Genomic DNA, 17714 nt, shown 5'->3' with positions numbered 1-17714 from the left:
CCAGAGCGGGCTGCCCGTGCCTCCGGAGCCTGAAGGCCCCAGCGTCATCCAGAGTGCCGAGTCATAAAGAGTGGAAATTAAACCGTGACAGCTTGTATTTGTTCGCCGCTGAGGACTGGTGACCAGGCGCCTTACCTTTGCTTTGGTAATGACGTGCGTGGCTAGTTTAACAACCGCGAAATTCCCCTTGCCGATGGTCCGCTCAATTTCGTAGTGGCCCACACGGGCTGGGGGGGGCCTGGTGGCCGAAGTGTGGCCGGGATTAGTGATGCACCCAGAGGCCGAACTGGGGCGACCGGGGTGGCTGATGCCGGAGCATGGCTGGGGTCGATTCTGCGGGCCCATAGCTGCGTGAGACGGTCGGGCAGGGTGCGTAATCCCGGCCGCAGCGGACCCAGCAGTACCTCCGCTTGACACGGCCGCCATCTTCTCGCCTCTCTGCGGGAACAACAAGCAGGCTTGCGCAGCGCGCGTCTCAGGCACGCCCCCGCCCTGCGTCATTTTACGTGGAGCCCCTCCGCAGCGCCCTCTCTAGGTTGTAACCATGGCAACGATCAGCGTAACAAATGACTTCATCGACGGGCCTGGAACCGTAGTTGTTGCCTAGGCGACACAGATGTGCGCAATATCATTCTGCTCCGTGATTCAGAGAAAACCAAGACGACAGCTTGGTTTATGGGTGGGCGGTGTTGAGGGGTCATTTTGTATGTACTACAGTCTGTGTGTGCGGGCGAGGATGTCCAAATCTAAAGTGGCCTCAGGTTAAAACTTTCCAGACCATGTCCTATCTTTAGCCTAGCCGCTACACAACAAATTATCGATTAAAAATATAGATTTGTGGCGCTAAAACAGAAACATCATTGCGGCGCATATCTGCTACTTATTTTTATGAATGTAGACAGCGTCTCTTCGTGGCCAAAGCGTGTCACTGTCACAGAGGTCTGCGACTGTAACGTGATGACGTAAGACGCAATGTTTACTGTCTGCAGCGTGAAGGGGGCGCTCGCGGCTCACGCTGATCTCATTTGTAAACACGCTGGGCTCGATGGAGAGCTTTCCAACGGTTTGTCTGAGAAACAGGACCTGACAGCCGCTGACAAATCACGATCGATTGTTTTGTATTCTTGTATATAGTCGCTCGAGTGAAATATTCGGTTGTATCAAGGCTAATACGTCGCTTTGCCCGCGTCCTACTTTGCAATGCTACACATGCTAGCATCAGCAGCAGCAGCCGTCAACAACAACTCGCAATCGGTCACGGAAATGTAATGAAACAGCAGAATTCGTCGAACTGACTCCGGGCAGTTTCGTTTTTCGCGATGCTGTTTGAGGATGTGTAAAAAAAACAGCTTCCCATTTTCGATTTTCCCGTTCTTCTTCGCAGCAGCAGCTGTTATTGTTGTTGTTCAATCCTCTTCGTTGCCTGTTCGTAACGAGTTGAATGGAGTGGACTTTAATCTGCGTTTACAGTTCGACATTTTAGCATCACGACGCGGCTGCTGAGTAAAATGATGCTGAGGAATTGTTGGAAGTCTCGACATAAAGGCGATCGCCGGTGTCGTCCTGGTTTGTTATGGACGGTCTTGGCGTGCGTTTGTGTTTGTGTCCCCGGGGTTTTGGGGGACACCAAGAACGTGGTCCAGATGGATGCGGATTTCGACGTGAGCTACAATGGGACCGTGACGAGCGACAATCAGACCATCTACGCGTTCAACCACACCGTGTCCAGGAACAAGGTGAGCTGCATCCACGCATTAAACACACACAAAAAAGGTCAAAAACAGCTGAAGATTCTGCACATCAATATCATAAAAGCAAGAATATATAATGGAAGTAATTGGCTATTGCATTGATTTATTTGCCTAAAGAATGGTGCTGCACACTTTTGGGGAAACCATCATTTAACCCTAATTTAATCACTCACTGCACTGTTCACTTTCTGCACTACATATGTATGGCTTTACAACTGTACATTTGTGTACGTATTAAGCCTTTTTTATTCTTATTTTTCTTTATCTGATAGCTTATTGTCATGACTTATTCATTGTTCATTGTTTTATTGTTTCGTGTTGCATCTTTCACCAAGACAAGTTCCAATGTTTGTGAATTTTGTTCATTGACAATGGCAATAAACCTGTTCCGATCCTGAAATGAAAATCAAATTGTGATAAATGTTTGAAAAGTAGGATTGTTTTTCCAGCGCATGTCATAAACAATCTGTGAAGCGTTTGACATTTGAGATGAGACTGAAATATGAACTATGATCAGCTAATACAAGCATCACATGAGTTTCAGATCTTGTTTGTGGCGATTTAAACCACAGGCACAATATTGTCTAAGTAATATCAGCCTTTGCTATTTAATAATTGTGCTCAAATAAAAAAAATAAAAACATGTTGGGAACCACTGACCTAGATTATGCTTGTTGCGGTGTAATAATATGCTCTTTTTGGTGTTTTACAGACGGAGGGAGTCCGCGTGACCGTGGATGTCCAGACACAAGAGTCCCAAGAGAGTCCCAAGAGTCCCATACTGTTTGTGGTGCGACAAAAGCAAGCTGTCCTATCTTTCCAAGTCCCGTTGATATTAAGAGGCCTGTAAGTACGCACCGCTACGCCTATTTGGACTCATGTATTTATGTACCATTCCTTTTGCGTTTTTCATTCAGTTTGTTTTATTCTTAAACCTTACTGAAGAAATAAAACGTGTTAAGGCCACAACATGCTTGTTAGTCCAGTGTCTGCAACAGGAACAGCACTTTAAACTAATACGTTATTGATCCACACGGGAAATCACTTTGTTGCACCGGACCTGGATCATCTGTGCATTAAAACACTAGTAAAATAGCAACAACACATAAAATAATAGAAATTAAATAAATCCTAGAGCTCAGGACTGAGCAAGAAAAAAGAATACTTAAGTAAAGTCGCCATAGGTTTATTAATTATTGTGCTAACTGAAAATGTCTATAGAATTACATTATACAGGATGGTACAGGATGGTGCATATTCTGCATAAATGGCGACAAAAGTCCATCCTGTGCTGATGTTTGTCGCCAGCGCTTTATATGGCTGTAATAACCGATTGACACGTAAGACATGCTCAGAGGAATGTTACAAAGTCTGTCCCTGGGCATGATATGGTCCAGGGAGATGATAGTGTAAGCAGATTTCAGCAGGTTTTCACAACTGAGCTCGTACATCGTGAAGAAACACTGATTAAGAAGATTAGCAATTCAGTGTTGAGTGCATACAATAAACTGTCAATTCAACAATCGCAATCTAGGAACTTTGATGTATTATTTGACTATTACATGTTACGGTCAAACTTTGGACTAGTTGACTAAATCAATCAAATAATTGCTTGCTAGGGATCTACGTAAGTAATCACCAGTGGCGCTTGGTATTAAACAGTTGAACTTGTACTTCCGTATTTAATTGAAGTCATTGTGTAAACAAGGGAACTTTTGCCACGAGGTCATGAGGATGTGGTGATGTGGTTGATTGTTCTTGTAACTTTTTCCCAGGATCTCAAACCTATTGACACAAGCTGAAATGTGCCAAGTATAATTTAAATACATAATGTAAAAATACAAATGGCTGTGCAGGCTTCACGTCGGATTTTTATTATGATTAAGGTTTTGTAATGTTGTATCTGCATGTTGAATCAAACATGAGAAAGATTTAAAACTGTAAAATATGCTTCCTCACCATAAAGGCACTAGACAGCTGCATTATTGTGTGTTTTAAAATGGCAAATGTAATTTATCTAATGTTCTATTTATTTAAATGTGTTCTAGTGTATCTCATGTTTTTCAACTAAAAAACAGAAGTTGCCCTAGAATTTCCTCAAATGTCAAGTAGCAATTCTTCTTCTTCTTCTTCTTCTTCTTCTTCTTCTTCTTCTTCTTCTTCTTCTTCTTCTTCTTCTTCTTCTTCTTCTTCTTCTTCTTCTTCTTCTTCTTCTTCTTCTTCTTCTTCTTCTTCTTCTTCTTCTTCTTCTTCTTCTTCTTCTTCTTCTTCTTCTTCTTCTTCTTCTTCTTCTTCTTCTTCTTCTTCTTCTTCTTCTTCTTCATCATCATCATCATCATCATCATATTTTGTTGAATATATATTTTTTGCCATCAGAAATAAATGTGTTTATGAATGTATTTTTTAGCTTACATTTCCAAGGATGTTTCATAAGATAATTGTATCAAACCTAGTCCCTCAACAATCATTTCTAATTAAACTTATTTGTTGCGTCTTCGATTTCCTACAGATATCAAAGGAAGTATCCATACAATCATATCGGGAGAACTTTGTGCCAACCTCCAACAGTTGTTGCATCCGAGACCCAGTTTTTCTTTGTGGATGTGTCGACTTTATCGAGTCAAGGCACAAACTACCAGCTCCGAGTCAGCCGCGTGGAGAGCTTTACACTACAGTGAGTATTAACATGTGCTCAAACAAACCGGTGTCGCAGTGTTCAACATGTGGTCTTGGATTACATGACTTCTTTTGTCATAAACATCAACTATGGCTGAATATCATGTCACATTCTGAGGAAAGTTTGTATTAAAATTAACCATAAACAACACATCTTTCAACTAACCCTGACCCATTAATCGACAATTCTTGAAGCTTTCAGTCTCCATATTTCTACCTTTACTTCAATCATAATGTGTTTAGAAAGTCTCAGTGTGCAATAGAAATAAACGTTTGACTAATTGAAAAAGTGATCAGACTAGTAAACAGTCTTACTTTCAATCAAAACCCACTTTTAACCCACATTTTATTGAGCTCTTTGCCACGATGAAGATGGCTTGTTCTTGTTAAATATTTATGTCCATTCTCCTATTACAAACTGGTTATATCTTCTGTAACATATTTTGGTATTGCAGTATTCATTTCATTGGGTTTCAGTTGATAGTAGATTTTATATTGATATTTATTCCTGGTCGACAGTGCATGAAACAAATATAATTGGAATTGTAAACATGTGATCACATCATAAGGTTTGTTTTATTCAAAACAGGACAGACAAGAAGTTCAGCTTCACAGCCTCTCCTTCTCAGCCCCAGGTAAATAACAGAAAGTATTTGATCAGTTTGATAGCGTTTACTTTGTTGTGGTTCTTGTTTTCAGTGCAAAATGAATATGTTAAGATGATAAACTTTGAATCATTTTTCTTTTTTACTCATTGCACAATATTCAAAAGTCCTGACCATGTGATAAACAAAGTTGGCAAGAATTGGGGAAATTACAAGTTCCGCCAAATCGCAATGAACAAAAAAACAAATCCTTCAATGTTTTTTCTTTTGACCTGATTAATTGGTTTGTTTTTCATACCATTGACTATTACTATTATTACTGCCTTCCAGTATTTCAAGTATGTCTTTCCGGAGGGAGTGGACACTGTTATTGTCAAAGTCACCTCCGACATGACCTTTCCCTGCTCCGTCATGTCCATTCAAGACATTCTGGTAAAGCTATTATTACCCATCTTTTGTTATCCTTTTCTTTTTTCTTACAATGTCCTGAAGTGGCCTTTTACACTGTGGCCAACGTGTAATTACACCGTAACGCCACAAGAGGGCGGAGAATTGTTTAACGCTCTTTTTCGTTATGTTTTTACTGTTCTCTGTAATTATTATTCACGTTGTATTTCCAGTGCCCTGTGTTTGACCTTGACAACAATGTGGCCTTCATTGGGATTTACCAGACTATGACCAAGAAGGGTGCTATTACAGTTCAGGTAAGACTTTGTTCATGAAAGTACAAACATTTTGCTTCCCATTGAGGATTATTTTCAATAATTAGGCTTGTCACAATAATTACTATATTGACTTCTCGTTCAATATGTAATGGATGGATCAATACTTTTGGGGGCGTGTACTTTTTCTTTGCGCTAGTAGGGAATTTGTTCTTATTTCTTTTTTATTATTATGAGCTGTTCAGTGTTGGATAATTAACATGAGCCATTAATGATATTTACTCACTACAATTTTAGTGTTTCATTTCGTGTTTTTAATTTTGCAGCTCATATGATGTGTTCGTTTATAAAAGGGTTTACAGAGCGTCTCCTGCTTTATGGTTGTTTTGGCTGTTACATGCGCAGTCAAATCTAATTATTTTGATCAGATTTTCCATTTGGAAATACTGTTGTCTGCAGGGTGAAATATTGTAGAGCCAGACAACGCAAAAAACCAAGGCACTCCACACGTTTTGGAAAGGTTTTAATAAGCCTTTGTACCATCTTGGCTATTAAATATTAAAAATGTCTGCAACAAGCAGTACCCCCTCTCCAAAGATGTACTCTTGGGATTGTACATGTGCGCTTCTGGTGATATTTATTTTATTATCAGATTTAGTTTAGATTAAAAGGTTATTAAAGCGATACGTAAAGAGCAAAACCATTTGAGAGTCTCTCAGATGATCCGATTTTGCGCTTTGCGTGTCATTTTGATTCATCTTAACACATTATTTTGGTGCGCGTCTTTATACAGCCAGTGGCATCAATTAGTTTCAATATAATTTTCAGTTGCAATATATTGTTATTTTTGTTAAAAGTGTGTTAGCGTGACAGCCTGATGTGTAATTTACCAGGAAATGGGGGATCTATGCAAGTAAAAAGCTATCTTGTGAAAAAAACTAAATATAAATCCTTACACTGTTGCAATTGTGTTCCGTAAGGCTAAAACTAACGATTATTTTAGTGGTTGACTAGTTAACGATTACATTTTAGACTTATAAAAAGATTGTTCGGATGTACATTGAGACTTTTTAAATACATTATCAACCAAATAAAGGTTAAAATATAGTGACATTGACACTTCTAGATGGAGAATATACAAATAATGTGTTTTTTGATTCAAATATGCGGCTGCCTTTGTTATAAAAAGGTATTTTCGTATCTGTTTTAGAGTCTGTTTAGTCCAGATAACGTTTATGATTATCAAAACACCATGACCATTCGTTTTTATAGTGGACTAGTCTTATTTATAGTGAGCTTTAGTATTTAGATGCTGTGCAGTTCTATGTATAAATCCACATTGTCCCATGTTTGTCGTCTCTTTGACTTCAAAAAGAGCAACAACTCCATAACGAAAATTGGAGAAACCATTTTTTTAATGTGGGACAATGAGCATTTTTCTGTTGTTGTTTCAGCGAAAGGATTTTCCCAACAACAGCTTCTATGTGGTGGTGGTGGTTAAAACTGAAGACGAGGCCTGCGGCGGGCCCCTACGTTACTATCCCCTCCGCCCAGACGTACTCATCAACGCCGGAAACCGAACCAAGATCCTGGATGTCATCGTGTCTCCTGCTATTAAAAGTAAGGCCTTGTCAGATTTATCAAACGTTTGTGATTTTACAGCGTCCACAATCTACGGTGAGCAAAAGAATCGACACCCGGATTGTAATCGATACGAGAGGATGGCGAAATTGACAAAAAAAACTTATATCCCGATAACAATATTATGTCAATCTAATAGAAATGTGCTCAAATGTGTCTTAGTTGAGGTTTGATTGTTAGACAAATGTGAAATGGCTTTAAAAATCCTTATTAGAACGCTTACATAACAAAACTTTTTTAATTCTCTTTTTGTAGCATTTTTACTACAAAAAATACACTCGATATTCAAACTATTTTCAAAACAACATTTAACATATTTCTCACCTTTAATCAATACTAAACCCAGTATCAAATCTAAATAATAAACCATTATTTTGTGCTAAAATGACATTCTAGTATCAAGTATGTTCCTTCGAATCAAACTCGAGTGTGAAATGTTTGTAATATCGTGACGACGTTTCTACAATCGTACTTATTTGTAAAATCCTGTGACACAGCCGTTTCTACTGAGATTTACAAACCAGAGCACATATTTTTTAATGATACTGACATTGCTGTACGTTTTGTCTTTTTCACAGCTGAAACTTATGTTTACGGGATGCTGTTCTGTCTGGGGATTTTCCTGTCTTTCTACGTGCTCATTCTGATAGTGGCCTTTGTGCACAACCGGCGGTACGTTATTTTCCTCCTGTTTTCTGCAGCTGACAAATGTGATAAATGAACCACAAAGATTTGTGCAAAGTGATGATTTCAATCAATATCCACTTTTTAATCTGGCTTTAAAACGTGAATAAATGTAAAGTCCGAGCGCATTTTAAACTCTTTTTTTTTGACTTTTACTGTTCCATGTACTTTTGTGTTTTTTAATGTTTTGTTATAGTTTTTTTTTTATTACCTGCCAAAATGAAACAAAATATAGAAATTGACATCTTTGCTATAATCTGATATATTTACTTGAAATGGTCTGATATGAATACATTTGAGCTTTATTGTTGTGTAGGGTCTCAAACTACATGTATTCAGTTTATGATTAAGGGAGATTTCTTAGCAGAAACGAGACAAGACGGGGCACCAGGGTAAAACCCAAAGAGCTAAGATACGGTCCTTAATCGCGCTCGTTAAAAAGGTCTGAAGGGTGTTTCACGATTCAGGGACTTACACATAGTCTATTCAAACAAACAATAGTCAATAACTCTTTCGTGTAGTTTATTTATCCAAAGGGCAATCAAAAACACCGGAGCAGAAATGTGCACAGGTAAATCACAGGTGATGTTATATCAGATTTGACAGCAAATTTCATGCAGATAATGTTAAACCAGGGTTTTGCCTTTGATAATCAAACGCGTCTATGCTAATCTATATCAAAAAGAGGGAAAGTGAGAAGCTAAAAGGGAGGAGGAACAGCTGAGCTCTACCCAAATCACGCCACAAAAGAACCGCACGCTGAACTCGGCTTACGGTTTGTAGAGACTCGGTCCGGCTGGTCCTTGTCCGCGGACGAGGTCCGTAGCGAGGCGTCGCGTGTAGCGGTGTGGCGGCGAAGGTTCGTGAAGCGGGCGGCGGCCGTGGAGCGGTGTGCTGGCCGTGGAGCGGTGTGCTGGCCGTGGAGCGGTGTGCTGGCCGTGGAGCGGTGTGCTGGCCGTGGAGCGGTGTGCTGGCCGTGGAGCGAGGAAGGCAGCGGCGGCTGTGAGGTCCTTGGCGCCGGTGGCAACGGAGGCGATATCCGAGAGTTCCTTAGCGGTAGAACACTTTAGCGGCGTGTTAGCTCCTCACGCGGCCTTTACTCAGATGAGAGCGTAGCGCTGATCCACGTAAACGGCGTATGGTTTACTTCAAAAAGAAAAGAAACGAAGTAGCAAAGAAAGTCTCTGTCCGGTTTAGCGCTTAAGCTTAGTTCCAGGGGGTTCCAGGTGGTTTCAGGTGGTTTCAGAGTCCAGGGCTGGCATGGCCTTGTCGACCACGTGACGGACGGATTTTTGTTGAGACAAAGGAAAAAGTGAAAGGCTCGTCCGTGGAGACGGCTCCCAAGAGAAAAGACAAAGTGGATGAGAAGAGAAGAGAAGAGCAAGAGAACGTTTCTAGCTTGGAGCGTCCTTTTGATACCTGGCCCGCAGGGCATGCTGGGAGCGAAAGGGGCGGGCGCTACTGTGCAGACTTCCCGTTTAACATTTCCTGGTCGAGAAAATAAAGCTAGAGTAACGTAAATAATGGCAAAACATTTAAACCCTGTTTTAACATTTACACGATAAACAATTTTGGGCAGTTTGTGCACATTATTTCTTGAGGTAGACACATTTTACATCTTCTTTCACCTGTGATGGGCACTCGAGTTAAAGCATTGGGAATATAAAACCTTAAACAGTGGAAAAATACGTAACACAAGGTGAAACATGCGGTGTAGGGAGTTGATTCGGACAAACATTCATGGCATAATCACATAAAACATAGTTTTCATTGGGGCGTCCTCCTGTAAGACTGTGGGGAGAAGGTCTGTTATCACACAAGTCACAGCGGCTCCCTGCGGTGAGGGAAAGGGGGAGAACGAAAAACCCCCAATGTTCAAAGAGAGATTTTCTGTTATCTGGCCGTGGAATGTCCATCTCCATTCCCCTACAGTTGTGACCGACAACTGATATTTGCCGATTAGACTAGACTAAGTTGTAATAAAGTCCACAAATTATCTCTCCACTTATGTTTAAAAAAAAGTATTAATCTGGGATATAAAACCATTTCTGGCACGATCGTGTTTGAGACAATTGAGCATCCATTTTAATTTTACTGCTTTTAGGACATTTAAAGGTGGTATGGACGATTTTTTTCAGCAAATTTTGTATCATATTTCCTCGTGGCGTGGATAAATCATTTGTCCTGCCACGTATCAATCATAAAACGCACCTACCGCTCACCTGCAGCCGCGTCAGGCTCGTCCCCACGTTTCCGCGTGTCTAAGCGCATGGATCTATCATAATATAGTTCCCTCAGTGTACGGGGCAAAATGAAGACGGAGAAAGAGAGTTCGAGCTGACGCAGAAGTGGACAGAAATCTACGGGAGACGAGCGATGCGATGCGCTCCGTTGCGCTAATAAACAAACGCACGTGTGTGTTGTATCGGTCCGCACGGGGGAGTGCGCATGCGCACTTCCGCCTGCGTTCTCAAATCGCCGAAAAATCGTCCATACCGCCTTTAAATACCCACGCAGCGCTCCTTATTTACATTTTTCTTAAATATAGAGATATTTTTAGTCTATCTGGCCTCCTATTTCTATTTTTTACTCATCAGTCATGTTTAAAAAGTCAAATCTGGTGCGGGGAGTACGAACTGGATGCGACAGTCAGTGGCAGAGCAGAAAAACTGATCAAATGATACCGAACTGATACCGATATCTGGGGAAACCAACGATATCACCAATAACTGATATACCATCCCTAATATTTGCACATTAACTGCTGCAGGCGTTTCATAAATATGTATTCTCCCTGTCAAATAAATAATTGGAAACAGCGATGTATGCAAAATAAATATGTAACCAGGTCATTAAACAGCTTGCATACGGCCTTAGGCTTTTTACATATATATGATTGTGATTAATCGTTCAGCTAATATTATATGACGGGCACTTTATTTACTGTTTTTGCTTAATTTTACAGGACAAAGAAGAGGGAGCTCTTCCTCGAGCCTCCCGACATGTTGCCTGCTGAGACCGGTAAATAAAACTATTCTTGTTATTCCGATAACGACTCTAAAATAAGTGAATAAAGCCACTAAATGTTGTATTAATTGAGCTTTATTTGTGTTGTTCGCACTGAAGATCCTTAACCTGTTTCTGTTTTGTTAATGCTTCAGCGTCCCTGCTTGGGAAGAGCGGAGATGGTATTGCATCCCTGTTATTCTCATTTAAGTCGCCATTGAACAGCCGTAACGCCGCTTGTCACACGCGCACCGCTTGCTCGTCATATTAGGCTCAATAACACGTTTATATTTAGGCAGAACATGTGTTAGACGCTGGAAAGCTTTGTTCTAGCTCGGGCTCGTCTGCATCTCGCAAATGCTGCTGATCCCAACGTGTTGACAGCAAAGAAACATCTGCATGAAGCAAGCAACCGTTGAGCTCACTGAAGTTTTAAATCATTCAAAACGTGGTCATTTCAGTCAAAAGAATATACCGTATTTTCTGGACTATAAGTCGCACCTTTTTCATAGTTTTGGCCGGGGTGCGACCTATACTTATACTTATACTCCGGAGCAACTTATATGTGATACTATTCGTTATTTTCACACTTGCAACCACATTTCATACTCCACTGCAACTTATATATGTTTTTTTTCTTCTCTTTAATGCTTTTTTTGGCTGGTGCGACTTATAGTCCGGAAAATACGGTACTAGGCTTATAATAATAGTGATTTCTCCAGCGGCAACGAATGACAATCTTCTTTGATGCACGTGTTTCTTCGTCGCTTGCGTCTGTTGTTGCCTGCTGTGTTTTGTGTTTATAATTTCATTGGCCCAAAGTCGATCTAATTTCATCCACGCTAACCTTTCAAACTCGCCAATATCACACTGTTTGTTAGTTGATTTTCTACTTTGTGTTGCTCTTTAATACCTTTGTACTTCTATGTAGATATTAGCTTCTGTAGATGCCTGTGTCTTAAAAGTATAATGTAACTGCTGTATGTGTTTATATCTAAGTTACAATTGTGTATTTTTTCTATTCAGGCAACATCCCAGCCTCAGCCTATGAATATGGATCGTTTGGTAAGAAGTCATGGCAACCATTGAGTGGGGGAGTGGCATTATTTTAGAGCTGCACGATGTTAATTAATATTGTGATGCATATTCGTTAAGTACTGCAATGTCCATTTTGATATTTTAACATACTTTTTGGCACAATTATGTCATTTACATTAAAATAACTTTTCAATTCTAATAAAAATGCATATGCCTTAATTTACTTGTCAAACAAATATAAGATAAACAGACAAAATCCAAACAAATTTAGGCTTTAACATGAAAAAACATCAATAAAACCAGACTTTTTTTAAACAAAAGCTTGATGTAATCTGGATCATAGTTTGATCGAGGGAAAAGGGGTGGGATTTTATAAGTTTACACTGTTGTTCTCTCTTTGTTAAATAGAATCCATTCGATAATTTTGGTTCTCTGTCCTTGTTTTAGCCGACAACGGCAGCACTCTCAGTTCAGAAGCCGTCACCGACAGCGCCGCATCGACAGACAACAACTATGGCTACATGGGTATGAACTGAACCGTCGCTGTAGTTTGAACTCCTTTCCTCTAGAGTTTCTCCTCTTGTGGCTCGGCGCTACATTTGAACTGGAAGCTGCCGTTCTTTCACTAGTTTTCTGTTTTTGTTCATCAGGGCAGGAGCCTTTCAAACGTCGGCCATTCCTCAATCACCTTCACCACTTTGCCATCCGCATTGGTGACACACTGCCGCAAAGAACGGGCGAAAATCATTATGCAAAAATTTCACCAAACCAATCAGCACTTCAAAATCAATCAAAAAAAAATATGTTGAAAGTTTAAAAAGTCAAAATTGGTGATCGAAACAATCGTTAAATTATGACAATACAGTCGAGCCGCATCTAATTTTGAAATCAATGCCGCCAAATAAATCCTTGTGACGTTTGTTTTTCTCGTCGTTTTCTCACGTCGTTCCGTTTTCCATGTTTTCACAGAGCGATCTTTGGACAGTGTCGGGCGCAGCAGACACGAGTCGCTCAGCTCCGTGGAGGAGGACGACTACGACACTTTGGACGACATCAACTCGGACAAGAACATCGTCCGCACAAAGGTAGCGATTCGGTTTCCACTGACGGCACACGGTTCTTACCATGGACGGGACAGAAGCTCGTGGGACTGAAGAAACCTGACTTTGGACACGTTTTAAAGTTGTTTGGCAAAAGTCTATTATCTTTGCTTGGTGTTTTTTAATGATCAACCAACCAAAAGCCTTTCGTGATATTAGTAGCATTATATTCGATGGCTAAAGAGTGAGCGTACCATGATATTAAAGGTGCACTAGTGGTGGTGCCTTTTTCCCCAATAGAGACGCATTTTTTATCAAGTTGTTTTCTTCTTTTTTACCCTAAACACCAGGTTAAAAAGTTACATATTGCACCTTTAATATCATGGTACTCTCATGTGCTTCCGATGCTTTTACTGGAATGACTCAGTGAGAAATGTTCAGTATAAATGAAGCAACAAAATAACACAAGGATTCACAGAAATGCTATGAACAGCATATTATGAAACCATTTACTATTAATTCTGTCAAAATGTATGTCTCATCTCATATCGTCGGTCCCACCCTTTTTATACAACAATTATTATACTTTCTATGGCGTTTATGTACACTTTCATTGTATCTAGTGCTTTATTAACACAATTTTTTTGTAGAAATATCTGTGTGTGTCTGATCTGGCTCGGAAAGATAAGAGGATCCTCAGCAAGAAATATCAAATTTATTTTTGGTAAGCGCATCATCAGAGTCTTACATATTTTTCAACGTTTTTTTACTGTTTTAAGTGTACATTTTTCTCTCTCATAGGAACATTGCCACGATCGCCGTCTTCTACGCTTTGCCTGTGATCCAGTTGGTCATCACTTATCAAACGGTAAGGGGTTCATTTATGCTTTATTTTTTAACTTGCTTCAACACAGCGTAAAGCGGAGAACAACATGAATCACGTTTGTCTTTGTAGGTCGTGAACGTGACTGGAAACCAAGATATCTGTTACTACAATTTCCTGTGCGCTCATCCACTTGGAGCTTTGAGGTAATAAAATATCCATTAGAGGAGTTGTTATTCCTTAGAAAATACTTGTATTCTTGCAGTGAGTGCCTCTCCACAGATCTGACCTATGGCGATGGGAACATTGAACGCCATTTGCAATACGGCTTTAATTATTTGACCATTAATAATTTCAGTTATATTAAAATGAGGACGAGCCTTGATTTACTAGTCAAACTGTATCAAAAATAAAAGCTTAATAGAGACAATAACAAGATTAATCAAGTCTAATTTAGGCGCTAACATGGAAAAAACTAAAATAAACATCTTTTTTAACGTTTACATGTAAAAAAGAGAGAGCACATTTCTGTCACATAAATAACCTTGATGTTATTGCAATATGTTAAGTTTGTTGCGATATTGTTCTTTGCTTTAATCAGTTAGAATAAGCAGCAGAACATCCACCAGAAAAGTGACATACCGTATTTTCCGGACTATAAGTCGCACCAGCCAAAAAATGCATAATAGAGGAGAAAAAAATATATAAGTTGCACTGGAGTATGAAATGCGGTTGTAAGTGTGAAAATAACAAATAATATCACATATAAGTCTATAAGTATAATATAAGTATAAGTCGCTCCCCGGCAAAAACTATGAAAAAAGGTGTAACTTATAGTCCGGAAAATACAGTATTTACTGAAGTTCACATTTAACTTCATCCAAAATGTCTGACAAGAACACTTATGATGCCGTTTGACTTTGCAGCTCGTTCAACAATATCCTGAGTAATCTGGGTTACGTGCTGCTGGGCCTGCTCTTCCTCCTCATCATCCTCAAGCGGGACATCCTGCACAACCGAGCTCTGCTCCGCAACGATATCAACGCTCTGGTGAGAAAACATGACACAACGTCTCCACATGTTAGTGCAAGATGTGTCACGGTCTAATCAAAATGGCAATAGAAATAGTAAAAGTAGGTATTTTGACTTCCATATTTGCAGTCATTTCCAGTTTTAGTCTGTATATTTATTCTGTTTGGACTACTACAAACGTGTATTAGTTTAGTATCAGTTTTCTTATTGTGCTGATGCTTTGAGGGGATGGGTTTTAAAACAAGAAAGAGTGAGAATTCTATTAACATTGTCTGTGTTTTTAAAAGTAATCCTGTTTTGATCTCCTACAATGTTTTTCTGTAGTGAAAATGTGCTGTAATCCACTTTAGCCCAGGAAAAGCAATTTTGCGTTTTTTACCTGGTTAAATAAAGATTGCTTGAATAAATAAATGCCCCTGGACATGTTTAAAATATGAACTCTGAACAAAACTGAATTCAATATTGTTCCTAAATCATCCAGCTCTATTATTTATGACTAAACTTATTCTGCTGAATCTTTTTTGCAGGAGTGCGGCATCCCGAAACACTTTGGGCTTTTCTACGCCATGGGCACGGCTCTCATGATGGAGGGCCTGCTCAGTGCCTGCTACCACGTCTGCCCCAACTATACCAACTTTCAGTTCGGTAATGCTTTGAATTAGGGCCGTGCGATTCACCAAATTTCAATTGAGCAAGAGATTCAGCCGTTTCTAATCACGTGGGTCTGTTTAATCATGAGGCGTACAGCCAGTTCAGAGTGAGTGAGTGCGAGGACGATGTATGTACAGGAAAGAGATATTGAAAGCCATGTTTTATCTATTTTTATTTAGACAAAAATTTGATCAATCAATATCACACACAAAAATGGTTATACTTTTTTGTCTTGATCACAATATGCAGCAGGTGCCATTTGTATTAAATCACTACATTGTCGCTGAATTGATTGATATGAACCAACAAGTGTAGAAAATTAACCGAACAAAACAAAAAAATGTATTATTCTTTATTTCAATTGTCTGTTATTAACATAAATTATCATCACAATCAAAAATGAGCGGAGAGAAGAAACAAATCGTATAATTATCTGCCCCTTTCTTAAAATTTCATACACCAAAAATAACAAAAAACACACAACACAAGATAGTTCTGACCACATTTTGTCTGGACAACTTGTTTTACATTTACATTTGTACATGCCACACTTCAATGGTTAATGAAGCAACACTGTACATACTTCAGAATAGTTCCTTTGGAGGTAATTCCGTTGTATTTTACTGTAATGCTGCCCTCTTTACATATTGACCTTTCATTTCTTTGATTCATTGTGTTGTGCGATCGCGTTTTTGCAGACACTTCGTTCATGTACATGATCGCCGGGCTGTGCATGCTGAAGCTGTATCAGAAGCGGCACCCGGACATCAACGCCAGCGCGTACACGGCGTACGCCTGCCTCGCCGCCGTCATCTTCTTCTCTGTGCTCGGAGTGGTGGGTTCACTTTTGAAAACGGGCTGGATGCGGTTGTACGTGTGCCGTGTTCGAATGTGACGTACGTTTTTTTTTCCAGGTGTTTGGAAAAGGCAACATGGTGTTTTGGATCGTTTTCTCCGTCATCCACATTTTGGCCACTCTCCTCCTGAGCACGCAGCTGTACTACATGGGCAGATGGAGACTAGGTACAGACATTTAATGGTGTGATGAAGTGATCAAACTGGTGTGTTTTAATCATTTTAACTAATGCATTTAATACTCATAACAATTCAGTTATAGGTGACCATTAAAGAGCCTGTTCTGTGCGCACGTTTTATTTCCTCTATGACAGGAAAAACAATTTTTTACTCTATACAGTGTGTTTAAGCAGATTTGAGTGAATTATATTGTTTGACTGTTTTATTCAATGAAGTTTTGTTGTAGATATGCAAATTTTAGAGGTTAGAAGTAATTATAGAGGTTTTTTTAATTTTTTATAATTTATCTGATTTTGTATTATTGTACTTCTGTGCCTAATCTGTTTCTGTGCCTAATCTGTGTTGCAACACTGCAATCTCCCCATTGTGGGACAAATAAAGGTTATCTTATCTTTTCTTAAATTAGAATATTGAGTACTGTATTTTCCGGAGTATAAGTCCGCACCCCGGCCAAAACTATGTAAAAAAGTGCTTACAGTCCGGAATATACGGTATATATTCTAGAAATACAACTATAAAAAAGGGTTAGAAACATCCTAAACAATGATATAAAGGGAAACGTCTGCATTTTTTAAATTATGTCATGGTCCAGTCACATTTTGTGCGATACTTGAACCTCAACCAAAACATATATTCAGCCGCATTTTAGCACAGTCCTGATGCAGTGTTAAAATATTAACATCAAAATGGATTATCAAGATATTCATATTTGTCATAATCACCCATCCCGAAGTTGAGGGCCATTATTAAACATGGTAAACTCACACATACTGGCCCGTGTGACTTCACCACAACAGCACCGTGCTTATTTAGAATCACAGCATATTTAAATGTTGTATAATGTTGGTATTTACAATGTTTTGTGCTGTAGACTCGGGCGTTCTGCGGAGAGTGGTGTACATCGTTTACACAGACTGTATCAGACAGTGCAGTGGCCCCATGTACATTGTGAGTCTTTTCTGTTTGTTCTTTAGATTGAAAACAACTTACTGTTTGCATGAAATAGATATATTAATGTCTTGTTGCGTTTCTCTCTTGTAGGATCGAATGGTTTTGCTCGTGTTGGGAAA

At 39.5% G+C, this 17714-nt stretch overlaps 2 protein-coding genes across 7 annotated transcripts in view; one reads left to right on the top strand and one right to left on the bottom strand.

Moving 5' to 3' along the window:
- Positions 1–455, bottom strand: part of sik3 (SIK family kinase 3) — a 43330-nt gene extending 42875 nt beyond the window's left edge. For 2 of the 3 annotated variants that reach the window (XM_072454852.1, XM_072454868.1), the window contains exon 1: positions 136–455. In XM_072454852.1, the coding sequence (XP_072310953.1) occupies positions 136–426 (291 nt within the window). In that variant the 5' untranslated portion in view covers positions 427–455. The remainder of the gene's footprint in view (positions 1–135) is intronic. The other variant, XM_072454860.1, reaches the window with a different exon arrangement.
- Positions 456–1493: 1038 nt separating this feature from the next.
- The window catches only part of sidt2 (SID1 transmembrane family, member 2), an 18007-nt gene continuing 1786 nt past the window's right edge, over positions 1494–17714 (top strand). The window contains exons 1-23 of one of the 4 annotated variants that reach the window (XM_072454878.1): positions 1494–1736; positions 2464–2597; positions 4261–4425; positions 5017–5062; positions 5363–5464; positions 5653–5736; positions 7149–7314; positions 7914–8007; positions 10985–11040; positions 11181–11207; positions 12052–12090; positions 12511–12588; positions 12714–12776; positions 13033–13148; positions 13754–13827; positions 13905–13971; positions 14059–14132; positions 14853–14976; positions 15486–15603; positions 16308–16444; positions 16524–16632; positions 17516–17592; positions 17686–17714. The exon at positions 17686–17714 is cut by the window's right edge and continues 18 nt beyond it. In XM_072454878.1, coding sequence (XP_072310979.1) covers positions 1509–1736; positions 2464–2597; positions 4261–4425; positions 5017–5062; positions 5363–5464; positions 5653–5736; positions 7149–7314; positions 7914–8007; positions 10985–11040; positions 11181–11207; positions 12052–12090; positions 12511–12588; positions 12714–12776; positions 13033–13148; positions 13754–13827; positions 13905–13971; positions 14059–14132; positions 14853–14976; positions 15486–15603; positions 16308–16444; positions 16524–16632; positions 17516–17592; positions 17686–17714 — 2207 coding nt within the window. In that variant the 5' untranslated portion in view covers positions 1494–1508. The remainder of the gene's footprint in view (positions 1737–2463; positions 2598–4260; positions 4426–5016; positions 5063–5362; positions 5465–5652; positions 5737–7148; positions 7315–7913; positions 8008–10984; positions 11041–11180; positions 11208–12051; positions 12091–12510; positions 12589–12713; positions 12777–13032; positions 13149–13753; positions 13828–13904; positions 13972–14058; positions 14133–14852; positions 14977–15485; positions 15604–16307; positions 16445–16523; positions 16633–17515; positions 17593–17685) is intronic. The other 3 variants (XM_072454887.1, XM_072454898.1, XM_072454907.1) reach the window with 3 other exon arrangements.

Source organism: Eucyclogobius newberryi, unplaced genomic scaffold (genome assembly GCF_026437365.1).
Source record: "Eucyclogobius newberryi isolate DKJ021-1_F unplaced genomic scaffold, fEucNew1.0.hap1 SCAF_10, whole genome shotgun sequence".
Classification (NCBI taxonomy): domain Eukaryota; kingdom Metazoa; phylum Chordata; class Actinopteri; order Gobiiformes; family Gobiidae; genus Eucyclogobius; species Eucyclogobius newberryi.
This window is presented reverse-complemented; position numbering and strand designations above follow the sequence as displayed.